Source organism: Caretta caretta, chromosome 11 (genome assembly GCF_965140235.1).
Source record: "Caretta caretta isolate rCarCar2 chromosome 11, rCarCar1.hap1, whole genome shotgun sequence".
In the NCBI taxonomy this organism is placed as follows: Eukaryota; Metazoa; Chordata; order Testudines; family Cheloniidae; genus Caretta; species Caretta caretta.
Window position 1 is genome coordinate 1,757,792 of NC_134216.1, and position 18,470 is coordinate 1,776,261.

Consider the following 18,470-nt stretch of genomic DNA (forward strand, 5'->3'; position numbering starts at 1 on the left):
GAGACCTGTCCAGCTCTGCCTGCTAGCCCTGTGCTGTAGACATGGCCTTAGGACATAAACCAGTTCTAATCCGAGTTAAGAACATTCACACAAGGGTTTGCCCTGATTTAACTAAAGGCCTCTGGGAGTGGAGGGCAGGGGGGGATCATTCATAATTGGCCTGTTCTGTTCACTCCCTCTGGGGCACCTGGCCTTGGCCGCTGTGGGCAGACAGGATCCTGGGCTGGATGGACCTTTGGTCTGCGGGGTCTGGCCCTTCTCTTAGTGCAGCTCTGAGTGTGAAGTAGCCTAGCAGAGACAGGCCTTTTCTGCTGCCCTTCCCCTCAGCCCGCCCAGGGATCCCCCTGCCTCCTGCCCAGTTACCCAGAGGCAGGTGGTTTCCCCCGGAGGCCTTGGACATCTGAGGTTTGCCTCAGCCTGGGAGCAGGGGCTGTCATTTATTACCGGCTTTCCGCAGGCAAACGGTCCAGGGCAGCCTGGGCCGGTGTCCGCCTGAATGGCTCCCGCGTAACCACTGGGAGAACGAGCGGGGCAGGAGTTAGACAAACATCTCGCTCGTTATTAATTTCACCCTTATCTGCAAGGGGGTAATTTAGAGCCTGTATAGACGTTTGCAAGGAAAATAAGCGTTCAGATCAAAGGTTAAACACCTCCCCCCTGGAAAGTCAACAGCGTGAATAATCTCTGGGGGCAGATAAAGGCACGTTTGTGTGGGAAAAGAAGCACCCAAGGGCAGGGAGTGAGCGGGAGCCCCGGGAAAGGGCTCCTGGCCCCCTTCACCCCCCGCAGCTCCGCGGAGCGGGCGGGGCCGGCGTCCAGGCAGGAATGGGCCAGAGGAGTCCGGAGCGGTGCGGGGCAAGCGGGGGGGTGGAGGAAAGGCTGGGGGAGGGAAAGCCGGGAAGGAGAGGGGGGAAGAGGGGAAGGGGAGGCCCGTGCAGCCGGCACCAGCCCCTCACGCACCCTGGGCGGGTTCTGCCTCAGGCCCCCTTGTTAGCTGGGAGCGGACACCAGGCGAAGGCAAAGGGCCCGGCTGGACTCGGTGCTGGCGCAGGAGGGGGTCCAGGGCCGGACCTCGCCCCTCGGAGGAGCCAGCCTGGGACGAGGGCCAGAGAGACGGACACCTCCTCTCTCCCCAAAGCAGAGGCAGCCGCTCCTACGGCCAGCACGGCTCTTGCAGGGCTGCCGCGCGCTGGCTTTCCGTTCACACGGGCTCCGCTCCGGGTTAACACGAGGCGGGCGTGTAAAGCGTGGCCGCAGGATTAGCGCGAGGCCGCTGCGGGATTATGGGGAGGGGGCGCGTTGTTCCCACGCTTTCACTTAGACCCCCCTCCCCGCGCGCAGCTCCCAGCACCCGGCCGGGAAACCGGGACCCGAACCGACATGGCTCCAGCTCCTGGGCCTGGAATCGGCGTGTGGCCCGTGCCCAGGAATTGGGTTGTGGCTCATGCCACAAGAGGTGGATAAACACCCCCCCACCGTGACACGCACAGACCCCTCCCTAGTGCTGCTGGGGGGGGGGACCGACCATGCGCCCCCAAGACCCCGCTAGCGAGTCATTGCGCAGGTGACAGCGCCTGATTGCGAGGCAGGTTGTGTGTGTGGGGGGGGGGAGTAGCCAGGCCGGGGGGGGGGCTTCAGTCTCCCTCTCAGACCCAACGGTTCGGGCCTGGCCCAAAGCCAGCGACCCCAGACTTCCACTGGCTCCACGGAGGGTTGGAAACGCACCTTATTGCGAACCGCCCCCCCTTGGCCCAGGAGCAGGGCCAGACCCGCCCCCCGGGCAGGAGGTAGGAGGCTGCCTGGCCCGGGTAGTAACGGGGCCAAATCAAATAAGGCATCAAACAGACAAGCCCAGGGGGGCGAGTCGCGTCCTCTAGCCAGGGGGCCTCAGCAGCAGGCAGGGGCTGGGGCGGGGGGGACACATAACAACAGGACGAGCGCTGGGGTGCAACCGACCTGCCCCAAGCAGACTAGATCGCTCCGCCCGCAGAGCTGGGCTGCCGGGAGGGGGGTGTTTTACAATGGGGGTGGGGGTGTTTTACAATGGGGGTGGGGGTGTTTTACAATGGGGGTGGGGGTGTTTTACAATGGGGGTGGGGGTGTTTTACAGGTAGCAACATATTTTGGGTCTCTCTTTGCCACGCAGTTCAGAGCTAAGGAGCCCCCCCCCCATAGTAACAATTACTTAAGCGCCCTCGAGTTACTGGCGAGTCTGTTCCTCGGATCTCGCCGGTTCCCGTTGGCCGCCTGGATGTTTAAATTCGTGTTGAAATTTCATCGAGATTCGGACTGAAAATTCGCAGAATTCGTTTTGTGTTTGACGTTCCCCGTGTCGTGCTGGCTACGGTCTCTTCCCGGGCCGCCGCCACCTCAGGTCCGACAACCACCAGCCAAAGGCACCGCACACGCCAGCCCCGGGGCCCTGCAGTCCTGGGGAGACGGGCATTGGTATAACGGGCCTGTGCTCAGCCCCGGGGCCCCCCGCCCTTGGTCTCCCAGCCTCGCCCTCCGGATCCCACCTGCTCCAAACTGGAGTTTGGCTCTGATCTGACCCGCAAAGAGGGTGTCGCTCGAGCATCAGGGAGGAGTCCAAAGCCCGGGGGCAGCAGAGGGGCTGCGGGGGGCGGTGGGAGCCAATGAAGACCCGGGAGCAAAGGGGCAGGTGGAGGGGAGATGAACCCAAGGCACCCTGTGTCGAGGCGGGGGGGGGGGGCTGTCCAGGGGCGGGGGGGGGAGGCTGTCCAGAGGCCGGGGGGGAGCGGGGGGGGGCTGTCCAGAGGCGGGGAGGGGGGAAGGCTGTCCAGGGGCGGGGGGGGAGGCTGTCCAGAGGCCGGGGAGGGAGCGGGGGGGGGGGGCTGTCCAGAGGCGGGGAGGGGGGGAAGGCTGTCCAGGGGCGGGGGGAGGCTGTCCAGAGGCCGGGCGGGGAGCGGGGGGGGGGGGAAAGGAGCCAGAGCAGGAGGAGGAGGAGGAGAGAGGGAGGTGCCTGCAAAGAAGCCACCAGTCGCTCGAGCGGCGAAACTTTCTAGCACCAGGACCCCCATCCCGGCCAGAACCGCTGCAGGTGCGCTCAGGCTGGGGGTGAAGGCGCCCTGGGGCTGGGAGCCCTGGTGAAGGGACCCGGGCGGCCCCCTGGAGAAGAAGCAGGGATTGCCCTGGGAGGAGGCTGCGGACGGTCCCGTGAGGAGTGACGCCGCAGCGGGGAGCTCCTGCCTCCGGGGAGCAGCGAGTCTGCGGGGCTTGGGGAGGCCTAGGGCCCCCCCGCGTCTCTCCCGAGGGCGCTGGGTCCGCAGGGGGCCGGGCCGTGCAGCCCCCATGGAGAAGTCCAAGAACTTTCGGATCGACGCCCTCTTGGCTGAGGAGCCCCCCCGGCCCGTTCCGAGCGCCTCCCCGCAGGGGCTGAGCCCCGAGAGCTCGGCGGGGAGCCCCGGCTCCTGTGCCCGCACAGAGACGCCGTCTCCCCGTGCGCCCCAGGGCACGGCCCCCCTGCCTGCCCCGGGATTCATCCCCAAGCCCGGCTTGTTGCATCTGCCCCCTCCCGGACTGAGCGCCCTGCCGGCCATGTACCCGTCCCCCCTGTACTCGATCGGGGCCCTGGGGGGCCAGCACCCTGCTTTCCCTTATCCCGGCTTCGCCCACCTGCCTCAGCCCGGCCCGGAGCACCTGAAGGCCGCGGCAGTGGCTGGATCGTTCCCGCTGGAGCACTGGATCCGCGCTGGAATGATGGTCCCCCGGCTCTCAGACTTCCACGGTGAGTAACAGCTCTCAAGGGGGCAGGAGACCGGGGGCCCAGGGCGCAGCGACCAGTAACTTCCCTAGAGGGAGGGAACTCCCGGGGACTCTTCCCCAGGGCGGCCGCATCCCCTTGGGAAAGAGCCCCCCTCTCGTGTGCCTGCTCCGGGCTCCCCGGCTCGCATTCGCTGCGGGGCAGAGGCTGGGAGCCAGGCGGGTTCAGGGGGGATTTTAGGCAGAAGGAAGAGGTAGGAAGTGGGGAATCCCACTTGGGGAAACCGGAGTAAAGCCTGGCCACCGCCAGCTGCCAAACGCGCTGCCCAGGGCGCAGGAAATGTCTCTGTCCGATGGGTCCCCCCATTGCCCGCTGATATCCCCCGGCTCGCCTCCCTCCCCGAGGGGTCCCGGGTGCCGCAGGGTCGGCTGGAGACACGGCCCGCCCCGCGCACCCAGAGCCTGGCCAGTCCCGAGTCACAGGCAGGGCACTGGACACAGGCCCAGACCCCTCGGCCTCAGGGCACTCGAAGGGGGCTGCTGGGGGGTCGGGATTTTGCTTTCGGATCACAACAGAGCCCGCAGCGGAGCAGGGCACGATCCCGGAGCGCAGTGGGCCGCGGCTGGAGCTGGGAAGAGCCCGGCTTGTAACACACAGCGGCTGGGTGCGGCCTTCTCCGTTATCGGGCCCACTTCCCTGGGGTCAGCCTCGGGGCGCCTTCTGCGGGTCCCCTGCGGCTCCTCAGCCTGGTCCGCACGCACAGGAGCTGGGCCCAAAACTATCACCGCCCGGCCCTGGTCTCTCTGCTCTCCCGGGGTCCACAGGGCCACAACACCGCAGAGGGCCGCGGTCCTGCCACTTCCATTCCTCCCTCCTTCTGCCGGAGTAGGGGATCCTTGCCGAGAGACAGACAGGGGGTGTGGGGACAGAGAGATTAGAGTGTAAAGATCGGACTCTATCTATCTATCTATCTATCTATCTATCTATCTATCTATCTATCTATCTATCTATCTATCCCCATACACCCCTCTCATCTATCTATCTATCTATCTATCTATCTATCTATCTATCTATCTATCTATCTATCTATCTATCTGTCTATCTATCTATCTATCCCCATACACCCCTCTCATCTATCTATCTATCTATCTATCTATCTATCTATCTATCTATCTATCTATCTATCTATCTATCCCCATACACCCCTCTCATCTATCTATCTATCTATCTATCTATCTATCTATCTATCTATCTATCTATCTATCTATCTATCTATCTATCTATCTATCTATCTATCCCCATACACCCCTCTCATCTATCTATCTATCTATCTATCTATCTATCTATCTATCTATCTATCTATCTATCTATCCCCATACACCCCTCTCATCTATCTATCTATCTATCTATCTATCTATCTATCTATCTATCTATCTATCTATCTATCTATCTATCCCCATACACCCCTCTCATCTATCTATCTATCTATCTATCTATCTATCTATCTATCTATCTATCTATCTATCTATCTATCCCCATACACCCCTCTCATCTATCTATCTATCTATCTATCTATCTATCTATCTATCTATCTATCTATCTATCCCCATGCACCCCCCTCTCTGTCTAGCGGCAAGGGTCTCACAAGTCCGGCAGAATGACCGAGGAATGACGTTTAGAGGGACCGAGGGGTTCGGGGGGCACCGGGCCTTTGCCTTGCCAGCTGCGGCCCGCACATTTTCAAAGCGTTTGGGTCCAATAGAATTAAACGGAAATTACAAGAACTGGAAATGGAAATCCCCGCGAAACGGGCGAGCAGCAGAAGCTGGGACGGCCAGAGGCCCCGGCGGGCGGGCGGCCACCCGCGCTCAGGGGATCGGGCAGGGAACGGGTCCCGCTGGGAAATCGCGCCCGCGGGTTTGCGCCTCAGCCACCAGGTTTCTCCTGCCGGGAGCGGCCTTTTCTTGCAACCAGCGAATTGCCCCGGCAGCCGCGGGGCCCCGGCCTGCGGGCTGGGGCCGGGCCGGGACTGGGTTCCCGGTCACCGAGCCCCAGGCGGGGAAATGGAGCCCCGGAGGGTCAAAATCTGCACAGGGCGGCGCGTGCATTTGACAGCGAAACCCGCAACAAACCTGGCCCGGACCTTGCGGGCAGAGCCCCCGGAAACCCTGCGGCCCCAGGACACAACCCGCTCCCGGGCGGGGTCCCCGAGTCCCGCAGGGCGGGAGCGGGTTCTGCGATTCCTCATTTTCCCTCGCTCCCTGGGTCCCGGGCCAGGCAGCTCCAGGCGAAATGCCCCGTGCCGAGGCCCCCAGCCCGGCAGTTCTGTGCCCCTGGGGGAAGCTAAATCGCGCCCAACGAATGTATTGACCCGCGTAAAGACTGAAACGACCGTCGGGATGGGTGGCGAAGACCCGCCGGCTCTGGGCTCCCGGGGGTCTTGCTGCTGAACACAAGGCAGGAGAGGGAAGAGACCCGCGAGGCTCCCCGCACGGGACTTTTCGATCCCTGCGTTACTGCGCAATAATAGCGACCTGCGCCGCACCGCGCCACTGGACCAGGGGCCTGGCAGCCTAGCTGGGACCCTGCCTTGGCTTCAGCATCTGCCCCCGCCAGGCTCCAAGACCGAAAGTCAGGGCTTTCCTTTCTCATTAGAGCAAAGCTTTTCAGGAGGAAGCGGCGGGAAATTAGGGGGTTTCCGCTCCCCCAAAACCTTATCTACTGTGAACCCACTTTCCAGCCTCGCTCCTTAGCCGGTCCCTGGCGCGGTCAACCGACCACAGCCCCCCAAACTCTAAGTGAACTGTTAATGATCTCGGTCCGCCCCCCCCCACTCAGCTTCTGCCCAGCGCAGCACTGCCGGCAGTCACACGCCTTGCCAATTCCTCCCCCTGCTCCGGGGCTTTGCTCCTGGTCCCAGTGTGAACGGGCCCGGCCACCTCGGGGTTATTGGGTGCGCGGGTCTCTCTGCCACTCCCTGACGCAGGTTTCACCCGCAGCCAAATCCCGGATTTCACGGGTATGTGGGTACGTCGGTTCGTGGCGATCAAAAGCGCCCGGGCTCAGGAGTGAGGGGCGGGGGGAGCAGTCCCCAGCGATCGCGATCTGCCCCCCACCCCAGGGGTCTGCAGGGCCAGCACCGACCCGCCCACGGAGGAGGGACGGGGCTGGTTGTCCGCAGCATGGTTCAGACCTGGGCTCCCCGCAGGGAGCCAGCCTGAACCTGCGGGAAAACGCCCCCCACCCCCCGCTCTAGCACCCTGCAGGGGGGCCCAGCCCCGCGGGGCAGCGCATCTGGGGCCGTTCACACTGAGAGTCACCGTGGGGGGTTCCGTTTCCTTTGCTCCCCTCGGGACTAGTGGCGACCCCAGGAGCCCGAGCACGGGTCTCAGCGCAGCGTGGCCCAGTGTTTCCCTCCCGGGGTTGGGCCCCTGGGAACAGGTGTGAAAAGGCTGCCGACCCAGAGTGTCTGAACCCGGAGCGGAGCGGGGCCCGCAGTGTGGGTCTTTCTCCAGCCCGGAGCCTGCTCTCAGTTTCCCTTGCGCTCGCTCTGGCGCGGCCGGCGACGGGTCGCGCTGGAGCGGGGGAGACACTTTCCATCGCCTGGGGCAGGGTGAGAACCGCCCGGGAACCCTCCTGCCTCCGCGCCTTAATCATTAACCGGGCGGCGGAGCGAGCAGGGAGCGGGTCAGACCGGTTCCTTTCACAACCTCTGGACCCCGGGCAAGCTGGGACGCTCCTGCGGAAGCGCTGCGAGCAGTGTGGGCCGAAAGGGGCGGCTGGGGGAGCTTCTAGACAATGAAAGGGGGGCGGGGGGGTTACTGAAGGTTTGTGCTTTAAACACGCGGGATGCCAGCCCCTGAGCTGCGGACAGGCCAGCAATGGCAAGACCAGGAGGAATCGTGTCCAACCTCCTGTACAGGGCAGGCCAGAGAACCGCCCGCCCCCATCCCCAGAGCAGAGCTTTTACCCAGCCAGTCTCGAGTTAAAAGCTGTCAGTGAATCGCAAGCGGGGAGACTCAGGGAGGGGGGAGCTTTCTCCCGGTGAAGCCCTGTCCTGCCCCAGCCGCCTCGGGAGGGCTCAGCCCCACGCTGTGGGGAGAGAGCAACCAGAATGTTCCAGGCCAGGTCTGGAGACTTTCTGAGGCGCAAACAGGCTGGGTCCTGGTGAAATTGGCCCCTGTGCGAAGGGGCGGCAGGGCCCTGGGCCTAGCTGCAGGCTCAGCCCAAAGCGCTGCGGGCGGCCTATATGGGAGAAGCTGGGCTGGTCCCCAGAGCTGACCACGCCTGTCCGACCCCCTAACAGGGAGGCACTTCCTGGTTTAAATCTCTGAAATCAGCTGAGTTTCATTTGGTCAATTTCAGTTCACTTGCCACAGGCGGGATTTAAATCAGGTCCGGTGCCCGGGCAGCGGGGGGTGTCCTGAGCGGGATTGAAGGCACCACTGCCCCTTTCTCACCCAGCCCAGCCCGGGCAGGGGCGTGATGGCCCGGAAGCTTCCTGCTGATCCTCTGCCCGCGGGAGCCGCGCAGGGGGTAGGGGAGGGAGGCTGGGAAGAGGAGCGGTTGGCACCAGGAGAGCTGCTCACGCAGTCAGGGCTCAGCCTTGCAGGGGAGCACGGGGCCTGCCCACTTGCTGCGGGCGGCCAGGGGAGCTGGGGCCTATTGACAGAGCCTGACAAGGCCCTTGTGGTGACAGGCCGCCACGGTGACTTTGTTGGAAGATTTTGGGTGGCTTGCAGGGGACTGACAGGGGCCTCAGAGACCAGGATGACAATGCTGATCATTAGACCTGTGTCCACGGCGCCCATCCCTGGTTCCTAGAGCACCATACCCGGCCGCGGGATTGCCACACGCTGGAAAGTTTGTTAGGGGGGCTGGCTCCTCAGGCAAATTGCTCCTTGACTTGTGTGGAGGTTTTGCCCAGGGAGGGGCTGAGGGCTGCAAGGGGACTTTTGCCCTGGGCTTCAGTTGGAGCAGGAGCAAGGGCACTGGGCTGACCATGTGCGGAGCACAGACGGAGACATTTCACCCCATGGCTGGTGGGTCACCCTTGAGGCCTGGGCGCAGCTGAGCACGGAAGTCACAGTGAGTGAGTCAGAACAGAGCCGTTCCTCTTCTCCGTGACCAGCCAGAAGGTTGTTGGGATTGATTCATGAGGGGCAATTCCGTAAATAGTCCCAGCCAGTGACCCTGGCTCTGCAGACCAGGGAATTCTTCCCATGGGTTACCCGGGTCCTGCGGGGCTGTTCTGGTCCCGGTCTGCGTGGCTCGCAGAGCCAACTCGGCCAGTGTGGACGGAGGATGGTCCAGTTGAACGTACAGTTTGAATTGTGCTTCTGAGGAATGTTCAAACTCACATGTCACCATTCACAAGTTTCTGTGCCAGTGACTCTCCATTTTGTGGATATTTGCAGGGAAAAAATTGAAATTCAAACAAATATTGGTCGTTTCTTCCGCAGTTTGCTCTGCTCTGCTCTAGTTGTGACAATAACAGAATTGTAATTTGCCTTTATTTATTTGCGATGACTGCTCCCCTCAATGGGTCATTAGCAGGTTTGAAGTCAGGTCCTTCAGAAGTCAGGTCCTTCAGTGTCCTGTCTGCCGACAGTGGCCTGGGCCAGGTGCCCCAGAGGGAATGGAGAGAACAGGGAATCATCCAGTGATCCTTCCCCTTGCCCATTCCCAGCTTCTGGCAAACAGAGGCTAGGGACACCATCCCTGCCCATCCTGGCTAATAGCCACTGATGGACCTATCCTCCATGAACTTAACTAGTTCTTTTTTGAACCCTGTTATAGTCTTGGCCTTCACAACATCCTCTGGCAAGGAGTTCTACAGGTTGACTGTGCGCTGTGTGAAAAAATACTTCCTTTTGTTTGTTTTAAACCTGCTGCCTGTTAATTTAATTTGGTGATCCCTAGTTCTTATGTTATGAAAAGGAGTAAATAACACTTCCTTATTTACTTTCTCCACACCAGTCATGATCATATCCCCCCTGAGTTATCTCTTTTCCAAGCCACAAAGTTCCAATCTTATTCATCTCTCCTCAAAGGGAAGCCGTTCCATACCCCTAATAATTTTTGTTGCCCTTTTCTGAACCTTTTCCAATTCCATCATATTACTCTAGTGTAACTCTATTAACATGCCTCAGTAGTAGGCTGTTGTCCTCGAGTGGACCAGTCAGGAATGGGACTGGGAACATACTTTACAAGCGTGTTAGCCAACACACAAGTACTGCAGGCCTGAGGTGTTGGAACCTTATTCTGTCCTGAGTTTTCTCTCTAGTTGATAGGAATATATATTTATATATCTGTATCCCAGGTCTGTCCTTGCCCTTGTACCTCCCGTTGAAGTCAGTGGAAATCCTGCTTGTGCAAAGACTGCAGGGATTAGATCCCGAATCTTTAAAATGAAGCCCGATCCTTTGATGAATTGGCTATGAAAAGCATGGATTTATTATGTAAATTTCATGATTTAATAACTTCAAAGCCCATTTAAAAAAATACAGCCAGGCAATCTGGTTAATTAAAAGCCCAGCTGGATGAGTAATGGTGTAGAAAGTTAAAAGGAAAAGCCCATTATCGCCCATCTCCTGAAATTAAACACCTAGTGATCGGGTCCAAGACAGCCAGTGGGGCCATTTTCTGGGGATAGGCACCTTCCTATGGAACGTTTTCTCTCTCCTCCCGGTGCAGAGGTGGGGTGGAGGTGAGGGAGACAGATACATTTACAGCTTGTACTTAGTGTTGCATTTACAAAGCATCAGGTGTTAACTGGCTGCATTTTCATACTTCATGGGACTAAATATGAATATATTCACTCCCAGGTGGAATTTGCCCCTTTGCTGAAGGCTGGCCTGAGGGTGAGATGCCCCTTGAGCCCCGGGGGCCAAAGCGGGGCTACAGCGTGTCTCGGCCTTGGGGTAAAAGGGGTGAATTTCACTCTTCTAATCACATTTACTGGGCAGAATCTGAACACCTGCAAGACGGGGCATAGTCACCGCTCGGTGCCTGTCTGCTTTTAGTCTGTTATTAATATTGCACCTGTTGCCTGGAAGAACTGGACTCCCAAATGCTAGACCAGCAGTTCTCAAGCTTCATTTCATTACGACCCCCTTCTGACAACAAACATTACTGCACGACCCCAGGAGTGGGGACTGAAGACCAAGCCCCACCGAGCCCTGCTTTCCTGGGCGGGGGGGGGGGGGGGGGCAAAGCTGAAGCCCAAGGGCTTCTGCTCTGGGCAGGGGTATGTAATTTTATCCCTGGGTGATGGGGCTTTGGCTTCAGACTTGCTGGGTCCCAGGGCCAATGCCAGCTTTGGCGACCCCATTAAAATGGGGTCCCGACCCACAGTTTGAGAACTCCTGGGCTATACTGACCCCAGACACTGGGCATCTGATTGTCCCCAGAGACATGCAGGCAAGGAGGCAAATCCCAGATCAGACAAATGCCAACGGCCTTGCAAAGACATGGCTTTACTCCCATGAGTAGCTGAACTGAAGTCTATGGGGCTGGCCCAGTGCTGCATTATTCCTACACTGGCCTGAGACTGGGAAACTAGACAAGGCCCACGCTCCAAGCATCGCAAGACACCCCCGGCAGGAATGGACTGGGCCCATCGGAACTCCACGTGGGAATAAAGTTATCTGTGAACCAAAGTGATTGCAGGATCGGGCCCATAATTGGGGCAGGTCCCACCGGTGGTGGGCACCTGACCAAGACAGTGATGGAGAAACGTGGAGAGGCCACCAAAGCTGCTGAAGCAGGAATAACTCCAGCTCCGAACTGGCATATGTCCCAGCAGGATGCAGCCAGAAGCGGCAATCTCTTGCCACCGTAAATAGTATCTTCTCAGGACAGCTGAGTCTGCAGTAATGAGCGAAGAGACTGGTCTGGACTGGGTCCTAAGCAACACCCAGGGGCCAGATTCTGAAGCTCTTCATTGTACTGGGGCAAAGTGTACCAGAGTCAACGGGAGGTTGGTCCAAATATAAGCAAAGGTAGGGCTAGGAATCTGCTGTGTGTCCTTCAGCTGAGTCACTCCGTGGCAGGAGCCACAGTGTAATTACGTTCAGCATCCTTGGGGGAAGAACAGCCTCACAAATTAACCCTCTGATGCTGATGTTCAGGAAAGAGGATTAAAAACATCTGCGGAAGCTTGTTAGAAAGAACGAACCCCGGAGCCTCGCATTAAAATCCTGGCCCTCCCCGTGGGGGCTCCTTACGCAGCAGGACGCACTGGAGCCCCAGAAGCCACCCACACCCAGAAATGCAAACAGAAAGCAGGGAGGAGAAACAACCACTGTGGCTAACCCGCAAAGTGAAGAGGTTGCTGGAGCTGCGGCCCTAGGCCCACCGAAACAAGCCTGAGTGGGGACCAGTAAAATGAGCGTGAGCGATTTGGGGAACGGTAGAATTTGAAGAGCAAATCGCCAGAGACAGAAAAACAAATAAATGCTGTGGGGAGAGCAGAAGCTGAAGCCGGCGAGTGTCCATGAGTCCAGCAGGGGCAAAGGGAGCAGTCAGAGCGGATTAGCACATTGGAGAGAAGCTAAATGATCCCTTTATATCAGTCTCCAGCACAGAAGAGTTGGGGAAAATACCTACTTTCCAGGTAAGAGAGGTGAGGGGAGTCAGAGACTGAAGGGTTAGAAGAGGAAGGCCTGGAACATCATGATAATTCTCCCTGCAACAAGTCACCAGGACTGGATGGTTCATCCCAGAGCTTTAACTTCAGTGCAGTTATTTTGGCTGATGCCTGTGTAAATCAGGAGACAAATCAGGCTCACTATTTATACACAATGCATAATTAACCTGTGGAACTCATTGCCACATGATGCAGAGGCCAAGAGCTTAGCAGGATTTTAAAAAGCCTGCAGACAAGGATATGAACAAGCTACAGGTACATTAGACACAATAAGCATGTGGGGGCTATAAAATCTCCTGCTGCAGGGCTCCTGCCAATCTCTAGTGACCGGGGTTAGGAACAAATTTCCCCTATAGGTCGGTTATTCTAGATAGCGGATTCCTTGCACCTTCCTCTGATGCAGCTAGCACAGGAAATGGTCAGAGACCGGATACTGGGCTAGATGGACTCCTGGGCCGACCCAGACTGGCAACCCCTCTGCTCCAATGTTCAATGGCTCCTCACTCCCTAGGGTGGCTGACAATCTGGTGCAGGAGGGCCGTAGACCAGTGAGATTTGGGGAGCGGGTGCAGGGGGGAGCTCAGGCAGATGCTTCCCCAAATACAGCCCAGTCACTGCACCCCTTGCCTCTCTCCCCAGTGCCAGAGCCACATTTACTGCTGCCCTTGGGCTGCAGGGGCAGCTTCTTCCAGCAAACTGAAAGGAGATTTGGGGCCATGCAGCCTGGGCCCCCCTGGATCTGCCACAGCCACAAAATTCCCACAGCTCCTGAAAATCTTTTGGAGGAGCAAGTTCCACCTGTCACACCCTGTCTGATGTGCAGGTTGTAAGCTCTCTGGGGCAGGGTTTATCCTCCTGGTGACTCCTTTGTACGGCTCCCAGCACAAGAGGGCCCCATCCGTGAATGGCATTCCTGGCTGCCGCCCTAATTAATAACAGGAATAAATAACAAGGGCACCAGATGGATTTGGGAGTCAGGTGTTTTTAATCCTGGTGTAGAGCACACACACACACACACACACACTCATACATGTACCCACACACAGACGCGCACACATGTCAACACAGATGCACATACACATGCACACGCACACACAGACACATGCGCATGCGTGCACAAACACACACATACATGCACATACAGGCATACACATGCATGCAGAGACGCACAGACACACACGTGTGCACACACACAGAGTGACAGGGTCGGGCCGGATGGCTACAGGAGAGTAATAGAAGGCAGATATATTAGCCCCAGGTTAAGTAGGTCCCTTTTCCCTGGGTAAGGTAACAGGGAAGATTCCAGAACAATCAGGAACCTTCTAGAGACAATTAAGACAGACAGGCTGATTAGAACACCTGCAGCCAATCAAGAAGCTGCTAGAATCAATTAAGGCAGGCTAATCAGGGCACCTGGGTTTAAAAAGGAGCTCACTTCAGTTTGTGGTGCGCATGTGAGGAGCTGGGAGCAAGAGGCACTAGGAACTGAGAGTGAGAACGTGGACTGTTGGAGGACTGAGGAGTACAAGCATTATCAGACACCAGGAGGAAGGTCCTGTGGTGGGGATAAAGAAGGTGTTGGGAGGAGGCCATGGGGAAGTAGCCAGGGAGTTGTAGCTGTCGCCCAGCTGTTCCAGGAGACACTCTAGACAGTTGCATTCCACAGGGCCCTGGGCTGGGACCCGGAGTAGAGGGCGGGCCCGGGTTTCCCCCAAATCCTCCCAACTCCTAGTCAGACACAGGAGGAGTTGACCTGGACTGTGGGTTCATGAAAACGGCCAAGCTGAGGGCTGCCGTGAAGCTCCAAGGTGAGCAAATCCGCCAATAAGCGCAAGACCCACCAAGGTAGAGGAGGAACTTTGTCACAACTGGTGTGAGCAGTGGGATTGGGAGCTGTCCTATTGCAGATGGTCAGAGATGAAGAACACTCAATCCTCTACCGCAGCAGGAAACTCCTCCTGAGAGAGCAGAAGTATGCCGTGGTTGAAAGAGAGTGCCTAGCTGTGAAATGGGCCATGGAAGCACTACGTTATTACCTTCTGGGTCGACGGTTTACTCTTGTGACCGACCATGCACCCCTCCAGTGGATGCAGTGAAATAAAGAGAAGAAAGCAAGGGTGACCAGATGGTTCCTGTCCCTACAACCTTTCCAATTCACCATACAACACCGGGATGGAAGTCACCATGGCAATGCAGATGGCTTGTCATGAGTACACTGCCTGACGTCCCAAGTTGCCCAACCCCGTAGTGTTGAGCAGAGGGGGGTGATATGTGACAGGGTTGGGTCAGATGGCTACAGGAGAGTAATAGAAGGCAGATATATTAGCCCCAGGTTAAGTAGGTCCCTTTTCCCTGGGTAAGGTAACAGGGAAGATTCCAGAACAATCAGGAACCTTCTAGAGACAATTAAGACAGACAGGCTGATTAGAACACCTGCAGCCAATCAAGAAGCCGCTAGAATCAATTAAGACAGGCTAATCAGGGCACCTGGGTTTAAGAAGGAGCTCACTTCAGTTTGTTATGTGCGTGTGAGGAGCTGGGAGCAAGAGGCGCTAGGAGCTGAGAGTGAGAACGTGGACTGTTGGAGGACTGAGGAGTACAAGCATTATCAGACACCAGGAGGAAGGTCCTGTGGTGAGGATAAAGAAGGTGTTGGGAGGAGGCCATGGGGAAGTAGCCCAGGGAATTGTAGCTGTCACACAGCTGTTCCAGGAGGCACTCTAGACAGCTGCATCCCACAGGGCCCTGGGCTGGGACCCGGAGCAGAGGGCGGGCCCGGGTTCCCCCCAGATCCTCCCAACTCCTGGTCAGACACAGGAGGAGTCGACCTGGACTGTGGGTTCATGAAAACGGCCGAGCTGAGGGCCGCCGTGAAGCTCCAAGGCGAGCAAATCCGCCAATAAGCGCAAGACCCACCGAGGTAGAGGAGGAACTTTGTCACACCAGGCACACACGTGCACACACACGCACACACGCATGCACACACAGACACACCTGTGCACACACACGACGTCGAGCTCCCCCTTCTGAATAATTTGTGTGAGCAAAATTCACTTCATCAGGGAAACGCTGCTACCGAGGAAAGGTCTTTATCTGCCCCACCCCCCCAGGAAGCATCTGAGCCCCTCACGAGCTTTGGTGGATGCAGTCCCACAACACCCCTGTGGGGCAGGGCAGGGCTATTCCCCCATTGAACAGCTGGAGAACTCAGGCGCTCAGATATTAAGGGACTTGCCCGCGGTCACCCAGGCATTTGTGGCAGAGCAGAGTCGCAGGCTAGCGCCCTCACCACTGGATCATCCTTCCTCTCGGTGGCACTCACCCTGGTACCCCCTGGTTGTCACTTCCTGGGCAAAACTCACCCTAAGCTTTGCTCTAGCCCTCTGCACAGGTTGACCTTCCCTCACTAATGAATATATCATCACCCACCCAGGGGAGGGGGGTCAGTCTCTTCATCCCCATGAGACAGGTGCGGGAAACTGAGGCCCAGACAGGGGCAGCGACTCTCCCAGGCTCACCCGGAAATCGTTTTATCTGAGTGCGAAAACAAATGATCCGATTCCCCTCTCCCCTCCTGCCTCTCCACGGCCCCCCGGGACCTAGGGCTCAGCACAAGCTGAGGGGAGGAATTCTTTTGGGGTTCCCTGAAGTTTTAGCAGAACATCCTGGCTTGGGGGGCGACAGCTGCCCCTCAAAGCCAGCCTAGACTGCGTCCAGCCAGGTAGCGTGGAGCAGGAAGGCTCTGGCCTCCTGAGCCATCCAAGCCTGGGCACTGGGCTTGGTGTCTGGCCCTGAGGCAGCTCAGGGAATCTGTGGGAGGGGGCCTCTCTTCTGCTTCCCGAGCCAGGAGAGATCACGTTGCCTTTGCTGCTTCCAGCCGTTGGGGCTGATCCTTCCCAGGGACTGGACATAGAAGCCTTTTACCACACAGGCTAGTGCGGTTGCTCTGTCACACATCGAGACAGGAGGGATCCAGACCAGGCAGGTGTGAGCCGGGGGCCAGCGGAGCCAAAGGGAGGGGAGTCTCTGCCAGGGCTGCGTTTCTCCTCAAGCCGTAGGAATTTCTTAGCTGGTGTTGGCTGGGGACCCGCTGGGCCGCACGCAAAGGGGCGGCTGGCGCAGGAAGCCGGGGTGTGTTCAGATTCCTGGGGGAGACTGATTTCTGTGCCCCCTGTCAGCAGTAAGGAAGTGCGAGGCAGGCCGGTGAGGCCCTATGCAGAGAGCTGCCAAGCTGGAGATTTATGGGCATTGAGAGACTTGATCTATGTCCCCGGGCGGGTGAGCGTGTGAAAGTTCTTTGCAAGAGTGAATCATTCTCGGCTTTCCCACTGGGGCAACCGGTGCCTGGCTGGAGTCAGCGAGACCTTGGACAGGAGAGAGGCTGGCCATCCGGCTCTGCCTGCTGAGCTCCTGCAAAGGGAGCAGCTGGGAAGGCACAGGGCTGTCACGCTTCTGCGGGGGGAGGGTGTTGTTCTAGGGTCAGAGCCCCCCTGCCCCAGCTGAAAGAAATCCGGGCTTCCTACTGCAGGGCAGGCCCCTCCTGCTCCATCAGCGGCAGGATGGGGTAAACAGACAGGGGATTCCCAGAGCAAGGATGATGCACTGGACTTGGACTAGGGGATCTAGGTTCAGATCAGCCACCTGCTCCCGTGTGACCCTGGGAAAGTCACTCGGCCTCGCTGGGTTCCAGGTCCCCAGCTGTACAGTGGGGACAATGACCCGTCCTCCCTGCATCTGTCGTGTCCATGTAAACGGGATGCTCTGTTTCCTCCTATGTGCCTGGACCCTGGTCTTGGTCAGTGCCCAAGTTCTGCCTGCCCAGGCCAACATAGCACCAGCGCCCAGCACTCCCCCTGGTTTGGATTCAAGCCAGATCCTGGCAGTTAACACTCGCTGGCCTGTCCCTTTTACACTCTGGGCGGCGGCTTGGAAGTGGGCGTGATGCTCATCCATCTGTGGCACTTCGGCCCCATTGTGGTTTAAACCCTGGGAGCTGGGGACAGTGGTTCCTTTTCAGCTCTGCAGGTCAGAGACAGGACAGTGCCCTAGGGCAGCTTCTGGCTTGCATCGGCAGCCCAATGCACTGTCATTTCAGACAGCTAAGTCCCACCCTCCAGCGGGTACCACAGTGTGAGGATGAGCAGGAGGAGGGAGGGCTAGGAGAGGTCTGGGTGCTGGGGATGCCAGGCTGGGAGAGGTCTGGGCGCTGGGGAAAATTGGTCTTCTCAAAGAAACCCGATTTCATTCTTTGCAATTACAAGTTTGGTTGATGAAGGTGATTGTGTAGATGTAACAGACAGAGCCTTCTGTCGGGTGTTTGACTCAGTACCGTCACAAATCAACAAAGAAGTGGGTGACTGGCAGATCTCTAAGGTAGTTGTGAATGGGGAATCCTCACTGAATGGGGATGTTTCTCGTGAGGTTCTGCAGGGATCAGTTCTAGGTCTGATGCTGTTCAAGATTGTCGCCAGTGATCTGGAAGAAAATATCAAATCACTGCAGATGACACATCGACCAGCAGAGTGGGGAATGATACTGAGGACAGGGCAGTCATACAGAGTGATTCGGCTTGTTCGGTAAGCTGGGCCCATTCAAACAAAATGCATTTTAATATAGCCAAATGCAAGGTCGTGCACCGAGGATGAAGGACTGCAGGGCAGACCTACAGGACAGGGGACCGGATCCTGGACAAAAGTGATTCTGAAAAGGGTTTTGGGGTCTGTAACGGGACGCAGACTCACAGGCGGTGCCTCCTGCTGGTCGTCTAAGGGAATTAGCTCACCAGCCTCCGGAGCGCCCTCTTCAGGCCAGTGTCTCACCCTGCTGCTGGCTCCTGTGTCCCTCCCAGGACCCCGGTGCCCCTTTCACTGGGTGCTGCCCCCTGGCAGAACCCCACAGTTCTGGGTCTCCCCCTCCCAGGGGAACCCCCCCGCCATCCCTACCTCACCTCAGTCGTAGGCTCCTTCCAGCCACCAGCTAGCCCCCGCGCCCTGGGGCAGACTGCAGTGTGAGCCACTCATCCCAGGCAAGGCTGGGTTTAGACCTGCTGCCTCTGCCTACCTATGGCTGCCCCTGCAACCCCCATACCTAATAGAC

The 18,470-nt window shown here is 58.1% G+C and overlaps 1 protein-coding gene across 1 annotated transcript in view; it reads left to right on the forward strand.

Moving 5' to 3' along the window:
- Window positions 1–2,984: 2,984 nt before the first annotated feature.
- The window catches only part of LOC125644608 (uncharacterized), a 39,474-nt gene continuing 23,988 nt past the window's right edge, over window positions 2,985–18,470 (forward strand). Inside the window, exon 1 of the mRNA XM_048868791.2 lies at window positions 2,985–3,748. Coding sequence (XP_048724748.1) covers window positions 3,313–3,748 — 436 coding nt within the window. The 5' untranslated portion in view covers window positions 2,985–3,312. The remainder of the gene's footprint in view (window positions 3,749–18,470) is intronic.